Below are 14,621 nucleotides of genomic sequence, written 5' to 3'. Positions count from 1 at the left end.
CTTTACTTGTAGTCTATCTATTTGGAGATCAGTTGCTATCATTCTATGTTCGTCACGCTATAGTTACGAGACTGCCAAGTGAAATACGTGATTATATCGATAAAATCACGGTCGTGTACAACAATTGTTAATTGGGTGAAGATTTTAATTACTGTTTTTTTTATTACCCATATATATCAAATTGGTACTAAACATATACATACATAATTTTATATAGATACGTATATTGTACACATACATACATTATATTTTGACGGTAACACAAATTTAAAGAGGATATACAATCTTTACTACTTCTTTTAAGACATATTTTTAACCTTTATTAAATATTTTGATTTTGTCTAAATACATTTTGCAGCTTTGCTCACAAGAATTAATGGTTAAAAGTGTTGTATTTGTTAAATTAGGAGTAACAAGATGTGGATTATCTGTGTATCAAGTTTTATCTCTAATAGTCCAGCCATTTAAGCGTGACTGAGTGATGAAGAACTTTACAGACGTAGTAATGGTTATAGACCTCGGTATTACCCAAGCGAATTAGGATGAAAAGTGTGAACCTGGGGCATGGTCTATCTGTTTACCAATTGTCAATTAAATCGTCAGTAATTAAAAAATAATTTAAGTATTGCTTTTTATGATATTATAAAGTATCAAAATATACTATCAAACCATTCTCTATATAATTTTCTTTGATACTATTGATACCTAACACTATTTATTCTTTAAAGTGGTATAATCAAGTTACGTCAACAAGTTCGATGCAAACACTGGCTTGCAATTTTATATTATCAATCCTATCCATCTTGTTTAGGTGCATTTTACTAGCTGGCCTTGGTTATTACAATTTATGCATAATATCAGGTGAGCAATTTAAACAACTGAAGTATTTTCCTTTCTATATACTTCGTTTATTACGCATACATACAATTATTATGTACAAAATGTTCGTTTAATATAATTTCCTTATAAAAGTAACAAAAAGCCACAAGGATAGAATAGGCTGACGCACTTGCACTTTGAAAAGTTCCTAAAAGAAGAGATCGGAGGAAGGAATAGACGCCTCGACGCAGACCTAGGGCGTAATGGCACACACGTGGTTCTTATAACCGCGAGCTACGGGCTAGCGCTGCGTCCAGCCGGACGGAGAAGAGAAGAAGAGCTTCACCAGTGCTGCTGAGGAGCGTGCGCAGGGGGAGCGGATTGCGCCGCCTGTTGGTGAGCCGCTAAATGGGCAGCGCGCGCCGCCGCTACCTCGGGAGTGTCTAAGATGCCGGAACCGTCATTTGCTAGCCTGATGTTGGCGGGTTGGTGAGCTTGCTGACCTTGCCAGGAAGGAGCTCCATTCCACTGAGGAGCAGGTGCATTCCACTGTTGGGGAGAAGGAGCATTCCATTGTTGTTGAGCGGGTGCGCTCCATTGTTGCTGGGCGGGGGCGACAGATTTGGCAGCAGAGAGTGCGGCGAGGTGAGCGGCGCGAGCTTGCGCTACTTCAGGGGTTTCGGCAACGGGAGCGGGGGCTTGACCAGCGGCATTCCATGCGGGGGCGGCGGGGGCAGCGTTCCACTGAGGAGCAGCGTTCCAAGATTGAGCGGGGGCAGCATTCCAAGATTGAGCGGGAGCGGCGTTCCATTTGGGTTGCTCAGCACGCTGCCAGTACTCTTCGTTGTCCCAGCGAGGATCGTAGGAGCCATCGTCGTTGGGATTAGGGTTGTTCTGTGCTGCTTGCTGAAGGGCAGCGAGGTGGGACGCACGGGCCTGTGCTACTTCGGGTGTGTCGAGGATGTTACGTCCATCTTGGGACAGAGCAATGTTGGCGGGGGGGCCAGCCCAGCCAGAGGCATGTGCTCCACAGGCCAACGCCAAGCAAGCTGTGACAATCTGTGAGCAATAAAACATAAAATTAGTTTTAACTAATTGTAATCACAAATATGTATATCTAAGAGTACTACAACGTATTACCGATAAAACATGTTCTAATAAGTTAAAGTAAATGAATCGTAATCGGACATTGCCCGCATTATCTGATCTTGAGTTATAGAACCTGTTGTATTAAACTTTAGCATATCCTTTATTAACCAGATAATATTCCGAGTTATTGCTGTTGTAGGTACCAATGCTGTACGCGAGTAATTGCAAACAGCGTTGCTTGTTATAGCCCTTTCATTAACTGTTGAACAAGTCGATACAATATTTATATAATTCTAGTTGTGCTGATAAGTCGACCCCGTTCTGGTCAGTCACAGGTGTCCACTGGTTGTTAATTTTATTTAGCTTTTATGAAAATGACAACATGACAAACATGACAGTCGTTGCTTATACCTGCTACATTGACTGACGATAAAATTGATCTATGATGCAAGAGAAGCGGTAATGTTTCGTAAAATTTTGAGTATTCGAGAATTCATAGAGTACATGTTTTAGATACGAGTACTAAGTATTTAATTAAAAGGCGAGTAAGTATATTGTACATATGTTTTTTATATTATATTATTATTCGTTTTGACTGTAATGTATAAAAATGTAACAAGTTAGAGTAAATGAATATTGAAAAATGATAAAATTCAAAAGTAAACAAGCTCTAGTTAACAAAAGACAAATAATATTCAGATTTCTCTTTGTAACAAAATGATTGTGCGTTTAAATTCTATAGATTTCGTGGGCGAGACTTAGTATTGAGTTGACTACGTTAAAATATGAACTAGTAGACATATAATTCATGCAATGACACAATAGAACCTAGCAAATAATATACTTGGAAGAAGTTGTATCGTATAAACACAATAATCTAATATATTTAAAAAAGAATTGTAAATATAATACATAATTTTATTAATTATTGGTCATTCTATATTAATTTGGCGAATAAATTATACGAGGTCAGGTAAGATTAAGGTCAGGGTTAAAAAATATATACATACAATACGATTATATATTGAAGTGACATTAACTGATGACAGTATAATTGAAAAATGCTGTTGTGTAATGTTTGCGTTAAATTAATTTTCGTTGCGACCCATTAAAAACAATACGTCCGAAAAGAAAAAAATTACGAAAAGACAGTTATAGATTGTAATATTTTGAATCTGTTTTTAAGCTTGATGACCGTGTTCTATGTATATATCTACAGAATCATATTTTACCTTTAATTAAAAAGTTTTAGGCATTACTATGTAGGTATGCCTATTATACAGTTAGATATTACAATATAGATGCATATTTTGTTGCATATTGGATTAATTACAGGTTAAACAAAAGCGTAAATTCAAAACGTATCTATTTACAACATAATACTGCTGAAAAAGAATTAAACTAAACAATTGTCTAAATAATAGTAATAATAAATAGAGCAATAGTCACAGTTAAAATAGTTATGTTTCCAGATCAATGTAGTACTAAAATGTTATTGTTATTTACAAACTAATTTTATAGTTTCATTTGTACTAATTTATGTCACTTTGAATGTTCCATTGAAATTTTAATTCATATACAAATATTTTCTCTTATTTTCAACATGTTAAGATTGATAATCGTTAAGCAAGTGAATTGCAACTTATGCAATTAGTAATTTTTCATGTGATGTACCTATTTAAATTATGAATGTCATCATAACTTTACTGAAGGAATAATAATATAATTTGAATGGTAGAATTGGTTAGATAAGACTGTAATGTATTAATGATTTGTCTTAGAAGCCTACCGGCATAGTGTTAATTGAATTATGATGCAATAATAAACCTAAATGTCGACCAAAACCCACATAAATGAACAAGTTATAATTACTGTGCGACTTTGTCATACAAAAGCATTCAAATGCTTTGGACAAAAATAGATACAAGGTTAACCTTAGAAAAGGCTTAAATGCAGTTAAGTGACATTAAACATAGGTAAGTTTATTAGATTATCTAGATTACTCTAGATTAATGGGCTCGTAGGCTTATCAGTTATCACCATAAATATTATTTAATTGGTGCTGGTTTATTTTACGATCAATGAATGATACTTATTATTGTCTAACATTCTCTAGTCTTTACGTGGATACGATCCATTATTTATTTATCCAGTGAAGTATACACGTGACCATGTATCTACGTTACTTATTTTTGTTTATTAATACTCGAAGCAAAAATGTGTGAAAGTTGACATGAGTAAAAGAAGAATTAGCTTAGGTTTGACGAATGATAGAGATTAGTAGGAAAATAAAAGAATTGTACCGACAAAAACAATAGGATTCAATATCGTAATAATTTGATCAAGCCATATTAATACTTTAAAGGCTGTATCTTTTTTATTGCTAATAGTTTCAAGTAAAACAGAATGATTATGTTTTCTTTAATCTCATGTACTAAAAGGCTAATTCATAAAAATATGATCAATTACTTTAAATGAGAATTATCTATAGGTATTCCTAATGAAAAAGTTACTGGCCAGCAAACTTATTCCACAAATGATCTAATGTACAATATTGTTGATGGAAATTCAATGAGATGAGTGCATAGGCGAGGAATTTGCGGGCGGGCTGACGTCTCGGAGTCACGTAACGATGTCAGGGCTCTGGTCCAGTTTACAGGCTATGCAGATCACCTTCCTCTGTGGCCCTTCCACGTCGCGGCTCGCTCACACAACATCATCGAATTGTTGATATATTTAATATGACATTTTATTACTTAGTACTTAGAATTAATTTAGGGTCATTATTAAACCGTCGTGACTTGATATAAATGCGATATGAACGTTTCCTAATTGAGATTGGTTTATGAAAATATCTAAAGGATTTCTGTGTTGATTTGTACTCAGCGTTATGCTTGTGAGAAATATCGAAGATTTTATGACATTAAAAATCATCTCACTTATTAATTAAGTATATGTTGTATAGAAATTAATAGAAATTAAGCGAAAAAAAAAGAATAAAACTTTTTTGTTTATGATGCAAAATTTTTTTTTCGAACATTAAACATATTATATAAAGCTTCATATTGGTGTTAATGTTTAAATTTTTGTATCATAAATTTGAACAGCCTGTAAAAGCCCAAACATCAAAATAAAATATAATAGATAGATGTTTATATATCTATGTGCGTTAGTCGCTTTGAATTGTGCAAAGTTACAAAAGTAATTTAGATTAGATCGCGTGCAATGGTTGCACTTTTCGTGAAAATATTTGCCCTTGACATACGTCTCTTATCTTAACTATGTTGAAATTGTCGAAGTCATGCCCGTTTATTCTGTGAAAATGTGATGTTTTTTTTAATGTAATAATTATTAATTACGACTTCATTCTTACAATAAAGTTATCATTCATTATATTTTCATTTTTATTGTATAGTGGGGAAAGGTTTGTAGAATAATGTTGATATAATTTAATTCATTAAAAAATAAAATAATTTTCTATTATTAAATTGATTTTTGAAACTCCTGACAAATTAAAATTAACTTTTACCTATTATATTGAGTACTAAAAATTAATTCAAAATAATTTAAAATAGATAATTTATTTAATTGTTTAAGTATATTAAGAACATTAGTTAAATTAATCATATATTCCCATTTTTGTTTTCAGTCACAAATAGATATTCACCCAAATAATAAAGTAGGTTGCATTGAGTGAGCGGCGCCAAGGTCTGAAGGCCACCCGAAGGTCAAGAACCAGGAAGCCTGTCTTCCGGACCTGCCCACCGTCACATTCTGAGACTGGTTACCCTCGCTTGTCAAACACATTTGCAGTTTTCATTTTTTTCTCTTAATGTTATGGTGATAGTAATTTTTGTTAGAAAAAAAAAAGTGATAAAATACGTACAAAAAATCTATTAGTTTAAAAATATTCGTAATAAACACACATGTAACTACATATAATTAAAAATAAGTCGAAAAAAAACACGTTTCATAAGAGTAGCTTTTCTTTAATGTCAAGTTTTTATTGAATTTAAAATCTGAACATAGAATAGAATAGAACACAAAATCATTCTGTCAATTAATTGTATTCATATTTTATTAGTAATTTAATGTTTCATTTATAATAATTATCAAATATCTCGAATAATTCCATATTTAAATGTTATTGGAAATTTTATTACTTTACATTTTAAAATGGCCTTCCTTCTGAAAGTGGTTGTCGTTGTCATTATCATTTATGGCTGATGCAATTTATTACAAGGATTCATAATAAACATTTTTCCTTCTAATTATTCTTTTGCAATTTCTGTTACTAGTGTTACTTTCAGATTCTATAATTTTATTTGAAATGTTAATAGAATATCATTATTTACAGGTATTATTTCAAAACTTCAAAAGACTAGATCCGCTCATCATCATAATTTTTAGACATAGGTAACTCAACGATTTTTTTGCGTCAACTCAGTAACTCAGGCGCATCTCACTACGCTGGATAGGAAAACTTGTATCGCTATACTATATATTTTGTCACATGTCAAAAACTGGACGAAGAAACCTTACTCTATATTTAACTGCATTTATATAGCTTCTATCCATTTTTTAAATATAAGCCATATTTCCTCGAGCTCAAAGCCCATTTCATCTTTCTTAGTAAGTTGACATATCCAGCGCAGTGAAGTGTAGCCATTGTTGTCTATGTCTATTAATTGTAGGCGTTCATCAGTTGAATATAGGAACTTCAAAATAGGAAAATCTCCTCGATTTTCCTATTTGGAAGTTCATTCTATTCTACTTTAGGTGCCTATTTGTGATATTAAAATTAAATAATTCTTATATTAGGTACAGTACTACCTTCCAGTAACTTTTTCCACATGAAATTAATTTTAGTTGTAAAAATATAGTAGACTTATTTAATTTAATTTACACATCCTTTACCTCTTCGTTGTATTATATTTCACGACTTGCTCGATTAATTCTGATGTAATATATATTACAATAGTTTTTAATTTGGACTGACATCTTTCAGTTATAAAATTAGCTGGAATTTTTAACAATTTTATCGTAATGTGTGTAATAAATGTAAAGATAGACATTAATTTCAACGTGTTTAGTATGTCTCAAATAATGTCCGCGAAAAAACTCCTTATACTTGTTAATATTTCGCATTTGTGATTTTATATTTATAATCTTAGTAAATTATCATAGTAGCCGAAATTCATAAGTAGTGGTAGTTGTTTATACTAATATTATAAAGTGGAAAGATTTTATTGTTTGTTTGTAATGGATAAACTTAGAAACTACTTAATTAATTTAAAAAAAAATCACTTGTGGATAGTTTTTCACTTGTAGTTAGTTGATAATGTATCAACGAGTAACATGTTATCATTGAAAGTTCCAATTTTTTTAATATGCGATTATGAATGATAACAACGTATATCGATGGTGCAGGCGGGGCACCAGTGAGGGATGATAAGTGAAGATAAAGCAGGTCAGTTAGCCCATGATGACGAATTTCATAAAAATTAAACAGTATGGTATCCAGGGTTCTCTCTGGACATAAGAAGATTAATTTGATAGAGTATATTGCTAGTAATTGCGTTGTTAGATCACCATTACTAACAATCCCTTCCTCCCACTCGAAAAGTCTATTTATCTTTCGAAGCCGGGTCGAATCGCAAGTTTAATTATAATTAGGATATCGCTTTCAAGTGCCGTAGGTCGTTGCGTGGGCATGCCCTTCTAAATTGGTGCGCGATGGAATGCAGACAAAAAGCGTTAGTGAGCGGTGCGACAAGCGACACCCGTGGACTTCGCTTGATAGGTGCGCCCCTTTTAACTGAACCCGATATTAATTAAGGATCATCAAAGTGAGATGAGGTAATCAATAACTGCACGCACACAGGGCATGCCTATTGTTTAAATGTTATTTAACATAAAAGAGGATTTTTATTATTTTACCTTCTAGATGTTTAAAGTTTTCTGAAGGAAGCAAAAGAGGCTTGTTTGAATCGAAACATTTGGCGTTCTATTGTTTCTGCCTACCCTAATGGAAGACAGGCGTAATAGATATATATGTATGTATGTTTAAAGCCTTAGCATTGCCATTTTTGGTAGTAAGAGTGAATCAAGTATATGTGAAAAGTAAACAAAACCCGGACTACTGACATTGCGATCGTATATGGAGTAGGTAACAAGTGGTAAAGTATAACGCCAGACCCGATGACAATTCACAGTGCACGGGCGTGGGCGATGTTTGTGTATTTGTATAGTCAGTGATTGGTAACAAGATACAGATAATTGTATATCGATTTCAACTGCATGCGCAAAATGTCAGTTGAAGTCTTTGAAATATTATTATTACTGAGAATAAAATGTAAAAGTAGACGCGACGTGTACACATATAAAAGGAGTAGAACTTGAGTTGATAGAGAAGAATTTTATAATCTATAAATTTAATACTATTTATGTAGCGTATATATAATCAATAATGACGATTTTTTACAGCTAATTTAGTTTATTATCGAAAATTGGGATGTAAATGTTTTTAATCATCCGATGATTGAATAGTTTGATGTATAATCAAAACGAGTTCATCATTATCATCAGTTCAGCCATTATTCGTCCACTGCTGGACAGAGGCCTTCCTCATACATTGCCATAAGGAATGACAGAGAGAGAGAGAGAGAGTGTGTAAACGAATTGATCAACTTTAACAAATATAAATATATGTATATAGATAAAAAGATTTACGAAATTTAATTCAAAGTCTTGTTTTCATTCAAACAGACTTGTTTACAAGCACTTAACTACTACAAAGATAGTTTTTTTTATAAATGCAGGGTTGTTATCTTCTGAAAGGAATCCTTAATAACTGTTTTAAATATTTTTTAATAAATATTTTTAATTAAATTTTAACATTACGTTATTTATTTAAATAGGTACATAATGTCTAAAATTACTGGTATTAAAAAGTCCGTGCATAATCGATTAAATACCATGACATTTGTCATTCAAGTAATCATTTACTGTATAATAGGCTTTGTTCATAAGTGTTTTTTAATAGTTTTTAATTTATTGAAAGGTAGATCCAAAATATCCTTCTGTATCTTACTATAATATTTAATGCCCATTCCCATAAGAGAGCTATTAACTTTTTATAAACGTTATTTATTTTAATGTGTAACAATACAACATAAGTAACTAAAATATGATATTGAAAAGTTATATTAGTGCGATATTAAATCAATGCAAACAACAAAGGGCTAAGGACAATCGTGGTCTGACAGCAGTGGAGCGCGTAGTGCGCCGCGCCGCGCCGGTCAACTTTCAGTGACATTGACACGACGCAGCGCGGGCGGTTTGTGGTCGACCGACGGTCGGGTTCCGTTCGTGCTCTAATTCGCATAACGGCTGATGGAACGCCAGGGAGGGATTTAGGGATACCCAACGCGTCCTTAAATATTATTAAGATTTTTGTACTTGTATTATGTATGAATGAGACTAAAAACATCGTCTGAACTGCGATATATCTATTCTGAAAGTATTATATAAGAATTATAATCTTTCAATTACATTTATAACATTAAATAGTTAACATCCAATCCAATCATGTATATAGATTATCATAAATACTACGATGTCTTTTGTAAACTTATTTCATTTATTGGTATTCTTAAGAGGTAAGTAGTATAATGCCTATTATTTCAATATTCTACTGAATGTCCAAAAAATAAAAACATAATATTTCTTAAATAAATGATATTTAGAAATATAAGCAAACAGATTTTCTTTAAATCAATTTAACACTTTTCTAAAAGAAAATACAAATAAAGAATGCGAATCAAAAAAGTTTATCCTAAGTGCGTCTCTGTTTAGTACTTTAGTACGAATACTTATTTTATTGCTATTGCAAAAAAAAAGTGTAAATTGTCTAATCCAATTTAAAATCGTTCAATTGAAATGCTCTATTGCGTTCCGGTTTTGAGAGGTCATTAACATGCAACTCACGAATTCATTAAAACAATACGTTTAATAACAACGACCTAAATAATACTGCCCAGTCATGTCACTTTTTTGTGTATCTAAAACGATGTTATTATTAGACGAAGCCAAAAGAAGAAAAAAAGTTATTATACTACTTTACAATAAAAGGAATTTAAATAAACCTTGTAAAAGCTATTAATGAATATTTTCAAGGCGTAACTGTTAAGGGACATGGCTTATGTACTATAGAATATTATTTTTATACACTATCTATGATTGGTCGCTTATGGCACAGATAGAAAAAAACTAGAAATATATAATTGTACATTAGTATATGAATACAACTCAAAACAAACAGGTATACCATTACATATGTAAATCTAAAGCGCGTTGAAATCTTTTATATATGAGACAAGGTAATTTTTATATTATGTTTTAAAAGGACATTTGTATAAGTAATTAACATGAAGAAGTATGAATTGTTTGTGTCTAATTTAGAGTTATGTTTGTACATTTGTATTTTGTGTTTGTACTTATTTTTATATTAACCAAAAAATATTTTATATATTTTAATTATTGTTATTAACAATTAATTAAAATGGTAGATGGTAGAAAATAAATTATTATATTATATATTTAATATATGTTATAAAAGAAGTACACGATAATTACAAAAGGTATCTATGTTATAAAAGAAGTACACGGTAATTACAATAATAGCGAAATAATTTTTTTATGAGAAAGACATATTAATGAGAAATTGTTTTGATTATGTAAATAGGCAGTAGAGAGAATATATTATATAATGAGACAAGTGCAAGTTATTTTAGTAAATACGTGATCATACATTACAATACAAAAAAAAATGTAAATGAAACTCTTATAAATAAATACCCCAAGTAAATTATGTTTCTTTTTCTAGGATTTTAGTCAATAAAAAAGTTATAATAAGACAACACGTGATATCTTAACACTTTTGTAAGTAAGTACTTTAGTAAGTAAGATAGATAAGATATATTACATTTGGTGTAAACTATACAATAATCAGTAAAAAAGATCTCATAAATGTAAAAACCTGTAAAAACAAATCTAAATAAATCTCTGTCGTGTCTTTCAGAAATGTTGCAATAGTGTTTAAACTCGAATGCTTTAATCACTTTAAGTATAATAATTAAAGTGTACATTAGGTATGCGTCGTAGTAGGTTATGATAAACCGAGTTGGCGGATTTCCGTAGCGAGTGTAGCAAGGCTGAGGCAATGCAAATTTGTATAATTAACAACTATGCAAGGAATTTAGGAAATAGAGCGTGAAATTAAAATGTTAAGTGGCAATGACCGAGAGTCCAGACTAGTGGGAAATTTTATGATTTCAACCGACTTCAAAATGGAGAAGGGTCCCAATTTGCTTGTATTTTTGTGTATATATGAATGTATCTGTTATTTTTGACTATTTTATTTTTGCAATTAAATAATATAATAATTTCATTATAATTGTATTCTCTAGTTTTTTGACACTATTTTATTTTATTTGTGTATCTCCAGTCACACAGTCCAGTTCAGTCATTTCTCCAGGAGAGTGAGAATTCTATTGTAGCTCTACTTAGTGTTTATATACTGCTAAAATTTGATAGTATTTCCTATTTATAATAATCAGCAGACTCTCGGAGTGATTGTTAGATCTAAAGAAAGGCTAAAGCAAAATCCCTATACATAATTTCATCACATTTGTTTATCTGGCTATGTAACATAATTTTTTTTACCCTAAGTTAAATATTCGTTATAAGATAGTATTATCTTTTATTGTAAAGTAGAAAAAAGGAATTAATAGCATTTCTATTAAATATTATGAAAAAGGTCTGTTTGTTCATTTAGATTTTTTTTCTGGTGTATAATTTACATAATTCTTTTTATTTATTACATTTTATTGATTTTAGTTCTTGTTTACTATACCGTTATTTTGAAAAAGTATGTCATGATTTTTTTTGCTAAATATGCCAAATATATTCGTTCTGTAGCTAATGAACTTTATTTTTTCGCTTCGTTCTTCACTCTTTTCGAGTTCTTGTTCTTTTGTATAATTTACGCCAGTTTGAATCAAATGAGGAAAGAAAACGTAAGTAGGTATGAGCATATCTTGATGGTCTCCTGGGCAATTAGCAAATGTATTTTGACTCTCTTTGTAATCACATTTTAGAATTACATTCTAGAAATTAGAATGAGGCTTTTAATTCCGTTATTTTATATGTTTGATACCTCATAACTCCGTTAGTTTTATTTATTTCAGTTTAGTTTTATTTTAAACTGATTTAGGAAATTGTTTTTCTTTAATCTGAAAGGATGTGGTTACAGATTGATCTTATAGATATTTTATCAAAATCGAATCTGTAGTTTAATTATTAAATCAAATTAACTGGTTATGTCACAATTGAAGTCGGTTTTTCGTGGAATACAATCTTTAATTATGTTTTGTAATAATATGGATTAATATTAAAATTATATAGTAAAGGTTACGTAAGAGACTGCCCTAAACGTTTTGCTTTAAATAACATTACTGCGCGATGATCTCAGCGTTTACCTTATAATCTTACTCGTAAAATGCTAGCTCAGAATTTGAAGGTTTAACTTAACAGATAGCATGAAATTTTACATGTGTCCATGTGACGTAATAATATATAAAAAGGAGGATAAGTTTGGCATCTTTATTTTCTTAATGCTGCATAAAGAAAATAAAATGAAACACAAAATAACTACTCTGGTTATAGTTAGAAGCATAAATATTTTTTCTAAGAGAATAAAAATTCTCCTAGTTAGGTATAGTGGAGTATGACTGTTTGTTAACAAAGCCGCGGTTGGGCGGGCGCACGAGTGCCCGTCACGACACACGCCTGGCCAACTTTTGTTTTCAACAGAGCCCCAGTTGTTCACACGCCAGTTAACTATCAATAGAACTGTGACAGGTTGTGCATTCACGTTAACTATTATAAAGTATAATTTGTTGCTATTTATATACACTACATATTAGTCATATTGTCTTCAAAGTAGGATTTCGAGAAAGGATGAACTTTAGATGCATTAACTGCAGATTCCTAACAATTAATTTTTTACGTTAAGTCGTCTGGTTATGTCAATCAAGAGTCAGGATTTGTGAATAATATATTATACACACACTTCTTGATTATATGCTGATGTATGTAATCACGATAATTTAAAAAAAAATATAGTAACTTACGAATTCTGAGTACACTTATTAATTCGTCTAAGAATTTGTAACGAAATTCGACAAAGAGGTAAATGTTTATAATTTCATCATTTCCGTTCGTATATTTCTATGTCATAAGCATAATTCTGTCATATTTCCTTTGGCTGAAATACAGTTCCACAGGAAGGTGTTATAATTGTATTGAACTACCATCACAGGGTTGTGTAACAAATTTTGTTAAGCAATAGGTATAGGCGTACTTATTAAATGTAACAACCTATCATTAAAAGGCAACTTAAGGCGGTCGTTCGCGACATTTATTATTATTAAATAGTTTATTCATTTAATTTATTAATAATTTGTTTTATTAATTTATCTATTAATAATTTTTCTCTCAGATTTTAATTTGTTTTCATTAAGATACATAAGCTGATGTTTTTTGTATCTATACAAAGATTGTTGACTTCATTAACTTTATCTTGCTTTGCACGCAAAAAAATAGATTAATTATTACTTTATTAGTATATTTATATTACATCATTCTTGTCTTGTAGTTTATTTACCTATATAGGTTTAATTCAACTTTTATTACTTTTTCTTACATTTTTAATTTAGGTATTTTAAAAACATAACAAACTTAAAAATATTGTTGATATCTTTAAGTTAATAGTAATAACAAAGACTTTGATTTATAGGTCTTCTATCTGATCTAAGATATCATTCATTGATCGTTATCTATTATTGTATTATGTTTACATTGACTTTAGTTATTAGAAAAGACTTATTGCTATGCAATTGACTGTAGACTTGTAGTGCTACAGAGGTCAGGTGTCCCGTAGCGTTCTACATTTAGCATGTTGGGCAAGGCGAGGTATTTGAAAACAAAGTGTTCGCAACCGCCTCCCAATATCAGATAGAAGAACAATAAATTAGATTATAGTAATAGGAAACCGATACACACGAGTTTATTAATTGAATGAAACCGTAAAAATAGCGTGTAAGTACTATTATATCATATCTTTTTTGCTTTTAACTTAAGATTTTTTAACTGCTATTATCACCAGTTTTCTTTTTTTTTTTAAATAGAGATCTTTATTTTTTATTTTTATTACATTACTAAATATATTTGCCACTGTTACGGTTGCATTCCTGATAGAAAACTTTGATAGAAAAAAGTACTTACCATAAATTTCATTTTGAAAAGAGGTTAGCACAGTAATGAAAGAAATAGAAAGAATGAAAAAAAGATTTTTTTTAGATCGTATTTATAGCGCTGATGGAAGATTTAGTATCTTCCAGGAATCGCTATATTGAAGTGCAACTTGCGTCTGTGCGAAATGAGGGCGGGAGCGGGCTTTTATACGTCGACGCGTGCGCAGAGGGGGTGTTTGGTGTGGCGCGGCGCCGCAGTGGTGAAAGTATTGGGACATGCCATTGATAATAGCCGAATATCATATACACTTCAATGGCGATCGGTATGGCAGTATGTGACGTACGTGCGTCTCATATTAGAATTTGCACGTGTAAAGTTTAGCTTTGTTCCCGCGC

General features: G+C 31.1%; 1 protein-coding gene across 1 annotated transcript; it reads right to left on the bottom strand.

Moving 5' to 3' along the window:
* Nucleotides 1–884: 884 nt before the first annotated feature.
* On the bottom strand, nt 885–14,419 carry LOC113515102 (pupal cuticle protein-like). The gene is made up of 2 exons (XM_026899249.3): nt 14,257–14,419; nt 885–1,878 (listed from the first exon to the last, which is right to left on the bottom strand). Exons 1-2 carry the CDS (start codon nt 14,266–14,268, stop codon nt 1,162–1,164), a joined length of 729 nt encoding a protein of 242 aa, XP_026755050.1. The 5' UTR covers nt 14,269–14,419; the 3' UTR covers nt 885–1,161.
* Nucleotides 14,420–14,621: the final 202 nt, after the last annotated feature.

This window comes from Galleria mellonella, unplaced genomic scaffold (genome assembly GCF_026898425.1).
Source record: "Galleria mellonella isolate WM207_F2 unplaced genomic scaffold, CSIRO_AGI_GalMel_v1 utg312, whole genome shotgun sequence".
NCBI classification, from domain to species: Eukaryota; Metazoa; Arthropoda; class Insecta; order Lepidoptera; family Pyralidae; genus Galleria; species Galleria mellonella.
This window is presented reverse-complemented; position numbering and strand designations above follow the sequence as displayed.